This window comes from Salvelinus namaycush, chromosome 28, assembly GCF_016432855.1.
Source record: "Salvelinus namaycush isolate Seneca chromosome 28, SaNama_1.0, whole genome shotgun sequence".
In the NCBI taxonomy this organism is placed as follows: domain Eukaryota; kingdom Metazoa; phylum Chordata; class Actinopteri; order Salmoniformes; family Salmonidae; genus Salvelinus; species Salvelinus namaycush.
This window is the reverse complement of record NC_052334.1, coordinates 31,539,018-31,552,405: the sequence shown is the minus strand read 5'-3', so window position 1 is coordinate 31,552,405 and position 13,388 is coordinate 31,539,018. Positions and strand designations below refer to the sequence as shown.

Genomic DNA, 13,388 nt, shown 5'->3' with positions numbered 1-13,388 from the left:
CCCCATGCCTGTCAACCCTACACACAGAGAGAGGAGAGGCAGTTCTGATTTCCACTGGGCAACCTCCCCATGCCTGTCAACCCTACACACAGAGAGAGGAGAGCCAGTTCTGATTTCCACTGGGCAACCTCCCCATGCCTGTCAACCCTACACACAGAGAGAGGAGAGCCAGTTCTGATTTCCACTGGGCAACCTCCCCATGCCTGTCAACCCTACACACAGAGAGAGGAGAGGCAGTGGGGAAGAGAGAGAGAGAGGTAGAGAGAGAGGAAGAGATAGAGAGAGGTAGAAAGATAAGGAGAAAGAGATTTGAATGGGAGATAGTGAGCACCACAAGATAGATAAGCGGCAAACAGGGTTCTGTACTACACAGGAGAACAGGGTACTGTACTACACAGGAGAACAGGGTACTGTACTACACAGGAGAACAGGGTACTGTACTACACAGGAGAACAGGGTACTGTACTACACAGGAGAACAGGGTACTGTACTACACAGGAGAACAGGGTACTGTACTACACAGGAGAACAGGGTACTGTACTACACAGGAGAACAGGGTACTGTACTACACAGGAGAACAGGGTACTGTACTACACAGGAGAACAGCGTACTGTACTACACAGGAGAACAGGGTACTGTACTACACAGGAGAACAGGGTACTGTACTACACAGGAGAACAGGGTACTGTACTACACAGGAGACATAGAGGAGTAATGGGAGTGCCACAGAGAGACAGTGACAACTCCAACAAGCTGTGTTGAATCACACACTGGCTAGCTGATGGAACCTCTCATCTCTGCTTTATTGTGTGTGTGTGTGTGTGTGTGTGTGTGTGTGTGTGTGTGTGTGTGTGCGTGCGTGCGTGCGTGCGTGCGTGCGTGCGTGCGTGCGTGCGTGCGCGCGCGCCTGTTCCTGATAGTTCTTGAGGGGTGTATTTTTAGCGTTCATATTTAAAGCTGAGGATGTGAAAATCGCGGCGTTTAAAAATACAAACACGCGTCTGTGTACACAAAGCACGGGCACATCAGAGACACGACAGAGAACAGGGAACAGGGACAGACAAAGACAGGCAGGCAGGCAGAAGAGAGGAGAGGAGAGGAGAGGAGAGGAGAGGAGAGGAGAGGAGAGGAGAGGAGAGGAGAGGAGAGGAGAGGAGAGGAGAGGAGAGAAGAGGAGAGGAGAGGAGGGAGGGAGGGAGGGAGGGAGGGAGGGAGGGAGGGAGGGAGGGAGGGAGGGAGGGAGGGAGGGAGGGAGGGAGGGAGGGAGGGAGGGAGGGAGGGAGGGAGGGATGCGGGCCATCCATATTCATGGCTCCTGCATGTCATTAGCACAGACAACAATGGCACTTCGGATTGGGACGCCATCATTTAAGCAATCAGCCAGCTGAACAATAATACAGGAGAGAGAGAGAGTAGAGTTGCCAGGGAGAAACTGCCAGCTCTTATTAAGGTTTGTAATGCAGAAAATCAACTAGATTGCTTATAAACTGGCAGCTTGGATCAGACAGGACTACTAGACAATACAGCAGTCTCTCTACAGTAGGAATAAAAACAGACTGACTGACTGGCAGACTGACTGGCAGATTGACTTCACAGCTTTTGTTTAGTGTAAAGGCTAATATGTGGTGATCTCTTTCCAAACGATACGTGTCTGCACACACACACACACACATATCTGACTGTATTTGACTGGGTGTGCCATTGTGTGTGTGCCTTTGTGCATGCGTGCATACCTGCGTGTGTGTACATGCGCGTGTGTGTGGAGAAGGCCTGTATGCTGTAGCAGCAGAGCCTGTCTCTCCAAACATCACCCAGCCCAGTGACAGAGAACCAGCCAGGGAGGGACCTCCCCCTCTCCTCTCCTGGGATTTTAATTGATCCATTTGTCCAGGTCTGTTCTACTACCATGTCCTTCAGATTGGATTCTCACCAAACAGCAGAACCCGAGCAGTGCACCAATCCGTCTGACCTTTATCACAAAACCCCCACTAGAGGGAACGCACACTACCCCCCCTGCCCCCCATGTCCCGTCCCCCATCCAGCCCTGTAATATCCGTTCTCTCTCTGCGTCCCCTGGGAGCAGTCTCGATGTGACAGTACTGTATTAACTGAACATGTCATTGGTACTGCTTGTATTCTGACTTGTCATTCAGCTATGGAGAGGAATCAGATGTGTCTCTCTGTGTCCTGATCCCTTCAGACAGACAGACAGACCTCAGATGGACCATTCAGAACAGGCCCATGTCCTTCCCGCTGGTTCTGTCCCTCATTTAAACAATGTGGAATGATATATGGATGCCAGAAACCTGGCGTCTATGTGGGTAAGGGAAACATAGTATTCACCAAAACTAGTACTGTTTTCCATACAGCCGTTGTTGCCCTTGTTCAAGGATGGCAGAACAATAGCAGGCAGTCTCATCAGTGATTGTCCAACAATTCTGTGTGCATCCGTGTATTTTTCAAAACTCTGTGTGCTGGAACATTTAGTGGCATTTCTAACCATTGTTGTGCTAAATGAGGGCCCTGGGGTGCATAGTGCTAAATGAGGGCCCTGGGGTGCATAGTGCTAAACATTATCCTTTCCAGCGTGATTAAGATTGTCCTGACCCTTCAAAAAAACACCTACCATTTGCATTTCAATCACAATGGTACAAACAAACATAAATCAGAAAAACACGGTGGCACATTCCAGTCACGCAATTAGCAAGTGTCAGTCAGCGGAGAGGTGAAAACACACACAACTAAAAACACAATCCAACTGACAAACAAAATGGAACCAACCGGTTTTCTCCTTTTTTTCTAAACTCATCAGGCTTAAGTGCTTGTTGCGGGCAGCCAACGGGAGCGCTGTGTTGGTTGCCGTGGCGCTGGCGCCTAGCGATACGCAGGGACATTTAGAGGACTCTGATAAACTATGCCATTTAAAAGGTTACGACAATTAAAGCAGCTCCCGCAAATTACAGTGGCCAGACCTTTACCACGGATGGGTCTCTCTTATCGCCCGGCACCCGGCTCCCTCTACCATACGCCCTCTCTCTCCCAGGCCCGCCCTCCCTCCCTCCCTCCCTCCCTCCCTCACTCCATCCCTCTCTCTCTCCATCCACCCCCCTCCGAATTGTAGCAGCGCTTTTATGATCCAGTTAATTAACGGTTCTTAGCTAATATTCAAATGCTGACCAATTAATGACATTGAACTTTGAATGGCCCTCCATCCCTCCCTTCCCCCTCTCCCAGTTAGTTGTTGCCGTGGCATCCTCGGGTGCGGTGCGCTGGGCGACGTGTTATCAGCGGTCATGATTAAACCAGCGGTGGCAGACTGGTGGACGGTGGCAAGAGCAGGAATGGCGATGAAGGCGAGCAGCCAGCGAATGTGACTGTGTTTTAATTAACCTTGTGTCATTAGGTGATAGAGGAGAGAGAGAGAGATGGGAACACAGTAGAGCGAAGCAGAATAAAGCCCAGCAGAGCAGAGTACAGCAGAGTACAGCAGAGCAGAGTACAGCATAGCAGAGTAGAGTAGAGCAGAGTAGAGCAGAGTAGAGCAGAGTGCAGCAGAGCAGAGTACAGCAGAGCTGAGTGGAGTACATCAGAGTAGAGTAGAGCAGAGTACAGCAGAGCAGAGTAGAGTAGAGCAGAGAAGAGTAGAGTACAGCAGAGCAGAGTACAGCAGAGCAGAGTACATCAGAGCAGAGCACAGTAGAGCAGAGCACCGTAGAGCAGAACAGAGTACAGCAGAGTAGAGTACAGCAGAGTAGAGTACAGCAGAGCAGAGTAGAGCAGAATACAGCAGAGCAGAGTAGAGTAGAGCAGAGCAGAGCAGAGTAGAGCTTTGTGCAGCAGAGCAGAGTACAGCAGAGCAGAGTACAGCAGAGTAGAGTAGAGGGGGTAAAACCCCTCAGAGAGACAACAGGAAGTAGTTGGGCGTAATACAGGAAACAGGAAACAGCCCTAGAGATCAGCAGTCTCACAGAGGAACAGACCGGACACTTTCACTGAAGAAATGAGGGGCAATGCAGTACAATTCTCCTTTGTGAAATATTTTTGTGTCACTCCTGAGAGTGACACCGCTTAAGGTGTAACCAATCGATGACCCTGCCTGGTAACATTGTGAACAACATGACAAATCCCCACATTGGAGTAGTCCTGTCACACTCTGCCTCCTTCAGTTAGATAAGGGCCCTAGATAGGAACAGGACATGGATGTTTCAATCACTACACACTATACCAGCTAGCTACCTAGGAAAATAAAAGAATGGCAGCCCGAGAGGGAACGGTGTCTATCTGCCGAGGAAGCAAGTACACAGTTGTACACACACACACAAACATACACACACACAGTCACTTGAGCAAACAGTCACACACACACACACACACACACACACACACACACACACACACACACACACACACACACACACACACACACACACACACACACACACAGTCATGCACGCAAACACACAAGTACACACACACACACACACACACACACACACACACACACACACACACACACACACACACACACACACAAAGAGAATACTCTTCCTAGCAAAATAGGCAGAGAGGAACATATATTGTGTTAACAAAACTGATGGACAAAGACAAAGACCAGTTACTGACAGACAGCAAAAAACAGGTGAGAGATGGGTGAGCAACCCTTCAGACAGAGAAACTGCTATTATGAGTTCTAACAGCAATTCATCAAAGCTGCAATGTATATAGATCTGTCATTCCCATTGAAAGCAAGGCAAAGAAGATCTGTTCTATGTGAGCTATTTCTATGCTTCCCGTTCTTAAGTTTTGTTTTTGCGTCTTTAACTTTTGGTTTTGTCACCAACTTGCTGCTGCTCCAGTTTCAACTGTTCTGCCTGCGGCTATGGAACCCTGACCTGTTCACCGGACGTGCTACCTGTCCCAGACCTGCTGTTTTCAACTCTCTAGAGACCGCAGGAGCGGTAGAGATACTCTTAATGATCGGCTATGAAAAGCCAACTGACATTTACTACTGAGGTGCTGACTTGCTGCACCCTTGACAACTACTGTGATTATTATTATTTGACCATGCTGGTCATTTATGAACATTTGAACATCTTGGCCATGTTCTGTTATAATCTCCACCCGGCACAGCCAGAAGAGGACTGGCCACCCCTCATAGCCTGGTTCCTCTCTAGGTTTCTTACTAGGTTTCGGCCTTTCTAGGGAGTTTTTCCTAGCCACCGTGCTTCTACACCTGCATTGCTTGCTGTTTGGGGTTTTAGACTGGGTTTCTGTACAGCACTTTGAGATATCAGCTGATGTACGAAGGGCTATATAAATACATTTGATTTGATTTGATTTGAACTTCAAACAGCTGAAAATACAATACTTTTGGTTAGTGAAAATATATTTAACAGCAGTTTAGATGGTACAATGATTCTCTACACTTATACATTGCTTGTTTTGTCACATAAACTGTAACTATCATAATTTCAGCAACCAGGAAATGGCAGAGCGATTTCTGCATATTGCACCTTTAATTGCTTGAGAATATAACAAAGACCCAGGGTTTTCATTCCCCTTCATCAAGACAGATGCATTTCTGAGATGTTCTGAAGTAACAGCTTTGACGGGTCAGAACCAGAAAGCCTTTCTACAATCCCCAGGGTTATGCCAGTGAAACACACTCCAATAAAGAGCCCACCCCCCCTTCAGGGGGATATAAAAGAAGGATAATAGTTGTGTTTCTGTAGGAACCTTGGGTTTCACAGCAAATATGATGGTCAGAGAAGCTGCAATCACTCAATCAAGTGAAGGATGTCCTTTCACCTACCTAATAGATGTTGAGTGGAACAGCTAACCACCCAAATCACACAGGGTGGAACGTCCCTCCTCTGGTAACTAGAGGTCATGAGAGAGGGTACACAACCACAATAACATCCTAATCTCTCTCACAGTGCTTTGTGTTTGTGTGTTTCCACTGATCGGCACAGAAAGCTGTGAAAAGGTCAAATGTTGACCTTTCTTTATGACTGGGAGCTGACATGAGACAAGGATTTCACACAGCCACAATAACATCAGGGTGGCAACGGTGGTACTCTCTCTACTGTAAATCACATACACACGCTCGCTCACAGGTCGGTTTTATATTGTAACCTTACAGAAATGATCATCCATCTGTACCCCCTACCTTCTTAGACCACTCTACATCCTCCAATGGCCTAAAAATATTTGACACAAAATCTTTAGAACTCTACATAGATCCCGGAGGCTGTGTGCTGTAGAGGGCTGTTTGCTGGCTGGCTCAATCCAAAAAGCCTTGAGCTTGGCTGGCCCACCTCACCCTGCTCCAACCTGCAGTCTGGAGACACTACAGGCCTAGCCAGAAGAGAAGAGACTCAGATAAAGGATTTGATTAATGCACTTTGAGGAAGAAGAGAGAGAGCAAGATAGAGAGAGAGAGAGAGAGAGAGAGATAGCAAGAGAGAGAGAGAGAGAAAGAGAGAGTGTTGACCTTGCGGCCAACATTGAGAAAGCCTCAACTGGACTCTGTAATCCAAAGTAGTTTAAATGCAACCAAAGTTGTAAAAGGGGCAGAAACACGCTTGACTGAATGCATTCTTTCTCTGGTCATATCCTGCTGAACTCAGTTCTCACTGAAATCCTGGAGTGCCCCCACACTGACTCAACCATGTCTGTCTGTCTGTCTGTGTGTGTGTGCGGCAGACCTGGGATAACTACAGTCTTAACTACGCTTTGGGGAAAGTAACTATTCCAGTTACTTTGGAGGTGACTACAACTATTTGAATACAGATCTCAGAAAGTGACTACTTTTCAAAACTATTTGAATACAGACCTGAGAAAGCAACTACTTAAATAAAATATTGGAATATAGATCTCAGAGGCGACTACCGTTCTGAAACTATTGGATTGGCCGCCTTCAACTAATGGCAGGGCTGTGTCTGGAACTGCATGTTGACGATAGGTTCATTCTATTTCTATCTCACAGTCGAATTTGATCTACACAATACATTTCTATCTGAACATTTTCATAAATGTCCATTCTCCTGAATGTCCATTGCCCCAGGTGTACATAATCAAGTCAAACCAATCACCAATGATATTTTGTACAGATAAGTATACATAAGTTGTGATGCTAATGTATGACTCTTTCAACATGTCACTGAAAAGGTAGAAAACTGCAATTCATTGTATGATACCTGAAAATACTTCAGAGGGAGGCATCTGAGGGTAAGTGTTATTTTTTCAAACACACACCATATCAGGCGTATTCAACTCTGAGCCTACGAGGTCCGGAGCCTACTGGTTTTCTGTTCTACCTGATAATTAACTGCACCCACCTGGTGTCCCAGGTCTAAATCAGTCCCTGATTACAGGGGAACAATTAAAAAACGCAGTGGCACTGGCTTCGAGGTCCAGAGTTGAGGGCACAATACCATCTTTAAAGGGATGGTTTACTCATAATGCTAAATTACATGATTTTCAACCTAGCCTGGCTGTAGTTGATTCAGTTTTGGGATATTTACTTTCCTTTTGACACTTAATAGCCATATTTTGTTACTGCTAGAATTCTCAGTATCACTGACCTTTAAACTGCCTGTGTAATTACTTTTGGAGCATCATTTTAGTCGCATGTTGTTGCATAAAACTGACGAAAGGTAATTGCATTTGAATTGCATAGCAAAGAACGAAGTTTTTGTAACTACTGTACACAAGAGATATACTGACTGTTCCTTACTCCACTTATGTAATACCTACATTATTTTGCAATTATAAAGCAATTTCCAAAGTCCTACGTAACAACAATATTGCTATTGTAATAATCAAAGTTACTACAAATGTATAGGGAACTGGATGTCAAGTGTTACTGCATTACCTTATGTCACACATTATGAAAATACATTTGTTAGTCATTTTGAAGCTGCAAAATGGGTTTTAGTCTAATGTTGAGATGACTGCATGTCCCTCGTATGTGTAACGGCTGTCTAATGCCTCCTCCTCGGATGAGGAGGAGGAGTAAGGGTCGGACCAAAACGCAGCGTTGTATGCAGACATAATGGAATTTATTAAAGAAAGACGAAACACGAAAACTCTTACACAAACTACAAAACAACAACCGACGTAGACAGACCTGAACTTGAGAACTTACATATAGACACGAAGAACGCACGAACAGGAAAGACTAGCCAAACGAACGAACAAACGAAACAGTCCCGTGTGGTGCAACAGACACAGACACAGGAACAATCACCCACAAACAAACAGTGAGAACAGCCTACCTTAATATGGTTCTCAATCAGAGGAAACGTCAAACACCTGCCTCTAATTGAGAACCATATCAGGCAACACATTTAACCCAACATAGAAACACATAACATAGAATGCCCACCCCAACTCACGCCCTGACCAACTAAACACATACAAAAACAAGGAAAATAGGTCAGGAACGTGACAGAACCCCCCCCTCAAGGTGCGAACTCCGGGCGCACCACCTAAAGTCTAGGGGAGGGTCTGGGTGGGCATCTGTCCACGGTGGCGGCTCCGGCTCCGGACGTGGTCCCCACCCCACCATAGTCAAACCCCGCTTCTGTATCTTCCTCCAAATGGCCACCCTCCAAATTAACCCCACTGGATTAAGGGGCAGCACCGGACTAAGGGGCAGCACCGGACTAAGGGGCAACACCAGAATGAGGGGCAACACCGGACTGAGGGGCAACACCGGACTGAGGGGCAACACCGGACTGAGGGGCAACACCGGACTGAGGGGCAGCTCCGGACTGAGGGGCTGCTCATGGCTGGCTGACGGCTCTGGCTGTTCATGGCTGGCTGACGGCTCTGGCTGCTCATGGCTGGCTGACGGCTCTGGCTGCTCATGGCTGGCTGTCGGCTCTGGCTGCTCATGGCTGGCTGACGGCTCTGGCTGCTCATGGCTGGCTGACGGCTCTGGCTGCTCATGGCTGGCTGGCGGCTCTGGCTGCTCATGGCTGGCTGGCGGCTCTGGCTGCTCATGGCTGGCGGGCGGCTCTGGCTGCTCATGGCTGGCGGGCGGCTCTGGCTGCTCATGGCTGGCGGGCGGCTCTGGCTGCTCATGGCTGGCGGGCGGCTCTGGCTGCTCATGGCTGGCGGGCGGCTCTGGCTGTTCATGGCTGGCGGGCGGCTCTGGCGGCTCCTGTCTGGCGGACGGCTCTGGCGGCTCCTGTCTGGCGGACGGCTCTGGCGGCTCCTGTCTGGCGGACGGCTCTGGCGGCTCCTGTCTGGCGGACGGCTCTGGCGGCTCCTGTCTGGCGGACGGCTCTGAAGGCTCAGGACAGACGGGCGGCTTTGAAGGCTCAGTACAGACGGGCGGCTTTGCAGGCTCAGTACAGACGGGCGGCTTTGAAGGCTCATTACAGACGGGAGGCTTTGAAGGCTCAGGACAGACGGGCAGTTCAGGCGGCGCTTGGCAGACGGGCAGCTCAGACGGCGTTGGGCAGACGGGCAGTTCAGGCGCCGTTGGGCAGACGGGCAGTTCAGGCGCCGCTGGGCAGACGGCAGACTCTGGCCGTCTGAGGCGCACTGTAGGCCTGGTGCGTGGTGCCGGAACTGGAGGTACCGGGCTAAGGACACGCACCTTCAGGCTAGTGCGGGGAGCAGCAACAGGACGCACAGGACTCTGGAGACGCACAGGAGGCTTAGTGCGTAGTGTAGGCACTGGTGGTAATGGGCAGGAGACACGCACCATAGGGCTAGTGCGTGGAGGAGGAACAGGGCTCTGGAGACGCACAGGAGGCTTAGTGCGTGGTGCCGGAACTGGTGGTACCGGGCTGAAGACACGCACCATAGGGCTAGTGCGTGGAGGAGGAACAGGGCTCTGGAGACGCACAGGAAGCCTGGTGCGTGGTGTAAGCACTGGTGGTACTGGGCTGGGGCGGGGAGGTGGCGCCGGATATACCGGACCATGCAGGCGTACTGGCTCCCTTGAGCACTGAGCCTGCCCAACCTTACCTGGTTGTATGCTCCCCGTAGCCCGACCAGTGCGGGGAGGTGGAATAACCCGCACTGGGCTGTGTATGCGAACCGGGGACACCATGCGTAAGGCTGGTGCCATGTATGCCGGCCCGAGGAGACGCACTGGTGGCCAGATGCGTTGGGCCGGCTTCATGACATCCGGCTCAATACTCAATCTAGCCCTGCCAGTGCGGGGAGGTGGAATAACCCGCACCGGGCTATGCACACGTACAGGAGACACCGTGCGCTCTACCGCATAACACGGTGTCTGCCCGTTCTCTCGCTCTCCACGGTAAGATCGGGGAGTTGGCGCAGGTCTCCTACCTGACTTCACCACACTACCCTTTAGCCCCCCCCCCCCCAAGAAATTTTTGGGCTTGACTAACAGGCTTCCTACCGCGTCGTCGTGCTGCCTCCATTCACCGGTATCCCTCCTCACACTGCGCCAGAGAATCCCAGGCGGGCTCCGGCACTCTCCTTGGGTCGATCGCCCACCTGTCGATCTCCTCCCACGTAGTGTAGCCCAGATCCTTCTCCTGCTTCCGAGCTAGCTCCTCAAAACACCGCCTCTCTGCTTTCGCTGCCTCCAGCTCAGCTTTGGGGCGGCGATATTCTCCTGGCTGTGCCCATGGACCTTTACCGTCCAATATTTCCTCCCATGTCCATGAATCCTGTGATCGCTGTTGCTTTCTCCCACGCCGCTTGGTCCTTTGCAGGTGGGTGATTCTGTAACGGCTGTCTAATGCCTCCTCCTCGGATGAGGAGGAGGAGTAAGGGTCGGACCAAAACGCAGCGTTGTATGCAGACATAATGGAATTTATTAAAGAAAGACGAAACACGAAAACTCTTACACAAACTACAAAACAACAAACGACGTAGACAGACCTGAACTTGAGAACTTACATATAGACACGAAGAACGCACGAACAGGAAAGACTAGCCAAACGAACGAACAAACGAAACAGTCCCGTGTGGTGCAACAGACACAGACACAGGAACAATCACCCACAAACAAACAGTGAGAACAGCCTACCTTAATATGGTTCTCAATCAGAGGAAACGTCAAACACCTGCCTCTAATTGAGAACCATATCAGGCAACACATTTAACCCAACATAGAAACACATAACATAGAATGCCCACCCCAACTCACGCCCTGACCAACTAAACACATACAAAAACAAGGAAAACAGGTCAGGAACGTGACAGTATGTAATTCTAGGCTATAGGCTCTATCGAGATTCATACCTAAGAGCCCTCCAAACCAGGGTTATGATAATATATTTAGACTAATTCAACTAACTGTTGTAGTTTTTGGTTCTTCATCAAATATTTGGCCGCTATCCAATAAATATTAGTTTGTTTTCAAATAACTTGCGTATATACATTGAGTTTGCAAAACATTAGTGACGCCTGCTCTTTCCATGACATAGACTGACCAGGTGAATCCAGGTGAAAGCTGTGATCCCTTATTGATGTCACCTGTTAAATCCACTTCAATCAGTGTAGATGAAGAGGAGACAGGTTAAAGAAGGATTTCTAAGCGTCGAGACAATTGGGACATGGAGTGTGTATGTGTGCCATTCAGAGGGTGAATGGGCAAGACACAACATTTAAGTGCCTTTGAACGGGGTATAGTAGTAGTAGGTGCACCGTTTTGTGTCAAGAACTGCAACGCTGCTGAGTTTTTCACGCTCAACAGTTTCCCGTGTGTATCAAGAATGGTCCACCACCCAAAGGACATCCAGCCAACCTGGCACAACTGTGGGAAGCATTGGAGTCATTATGGGCCAGCATCCATGTGAAACGCCTTCAACACCTTGCAGAGTCCATGCCCCGACAAATTGAGGCTGTTCTGAGGGAAAGGGGGGGGGGGGGGGGGGGGGGGGGGGGGGTGCACCTCAATATTAGGAAGGTGTTCTTAATGTTTTGTACACTCAGTGTATATTCAAATAGCTTCAAATATGATTTGTTTTTCTGGACCTGTATTTGACTATCAAAGAAAATAGTTGCCTTTTACTTTAAACTCTAAACTATATTTGACAACCTTGAGTATTTGAAAAGTTGGTAGTTTATTTTCAAATAAACTACAAAATAAGACTTTTCTGCCCAGGTCTGGTGTGTAGTGTGTTTGAATGAAAGTAGAGGAAGCAGGAAATGCCAGAAATAGCCCATATGAATAATCTGGACGACTCAAACCTCCGGGCCAGAGCCAGACTCTCTGCCCACACACACGACAAGAGGTCTGTGTGGGAGAAAAGTATTCTGGGATAACAGAACAGGATGAAGTGTCCCTTAGACACTGATCTTCAGTCTGTTTTACATTTACCCCCTCTCTGACTGTAAGTGAGGTCTTACCTGCTGGGGTGGGGCGCGGGGAGGCAGGTAGGGGGGCTGTGTGGGGGCGGTGGGGTTCTGCTGGGGGGGGCTGAAGTAGGATCCCGGAGGTGTTCCCTGCTGCTGCTGGCTGTATCCTCCCATACCCTGCTGGCCGTACTGGGGGGGAACCTGCTTGAACAACCAATCACACAATAGTTAGAGCAGCTAGCACCTCCCCTCTGCTGGAACAACCAGTCAGGCATTAATTGACCCTCCTTCCCTAGAGAGAGCATTCCCGAGGAGCCTGGACCCACCTCTATGCTTCAACCAGGTCCTCTATCTATTCCTGGTTGACTTATGGCCACATCATGTTAGCAGCTTTGTTTCAACTGTGACAAACCATTCTAGCCATGCTCCCCTGCCAACTCCAGTCACAGAGCAACTGGGGTCTTCACAAATGTTGCATGTCCCATCTCCTGCCAACCCCCTCTCCCTCCCTCCATCCGCTCTCCCCCTGCCAGAACACACATAGGGAGGGGGACAGACTGTATAAGTTGTTCTGTGCTGTGAGCCCAGACCAGGCCATAACTGTAATAGAGGAAACATGGCTGAGAGAGAGCAGTTAAGACTCACACTACCTATGGGCTAGGTATTCCCAGAGACACATTGTGGTTTTCATTACACTAACACAAGGCTACTAAGTGTGTGTGTGTGTGTGTGTTTTTGTTTGTCTGTGTGTGTATTCACAGAAACGTGTCCATAAATGTGTATTAGTTTCCCCGACGTGTGCCAACACCACTGGGCTAATCCGTGTATTGTCCCAGTGTTGATTCCTCCGTGTTGGGCTTTATGGCGACATAATGAAAGGCTCTCTCCCTCCTCTCTGAGGATTTCCTCGATGTCGTGGTGATGGGAGCCAGGAAAATAACTGCTGTTGTCTTTGGAATGCACGAGTAGCTTCCCCAACCCGACCGCCCCGCGTGCCATCAAACACAACCCCTTCACTACAATCTATCGTTTCATCCCTCCATCCCTCTTTCCCAATGTTGAACTCTGCTTACGTAACACATTCTAATGAGCAG

The 13,388-nt window shown here is 49.2% G+C and overlaps 1 protein-coding gene across 1 annotated transcript in view; it reads right to left on the bottom strand.

The window, feature by feature from the left end:
* LOC120023325 (AT-rich interactive domain-containing protein 1B-like) overlaps window positions 1-13,388 on the bottom strand; it is a 215,623-nt gene that overhangs the window by 153,838 nt on the left and 48,397 nt on the right. Inside the window, exon 3 of the mRNA XM_038967342.1 lies at window positions 12,346-12,495. Coding sequence (XP_038823270.1) covers window positions 12,346-12,495 — 150 coding nt within the window. The remainder of the gene's footprint in view (window positions 1-12,345; window positions 12,496-13,388) is intronic.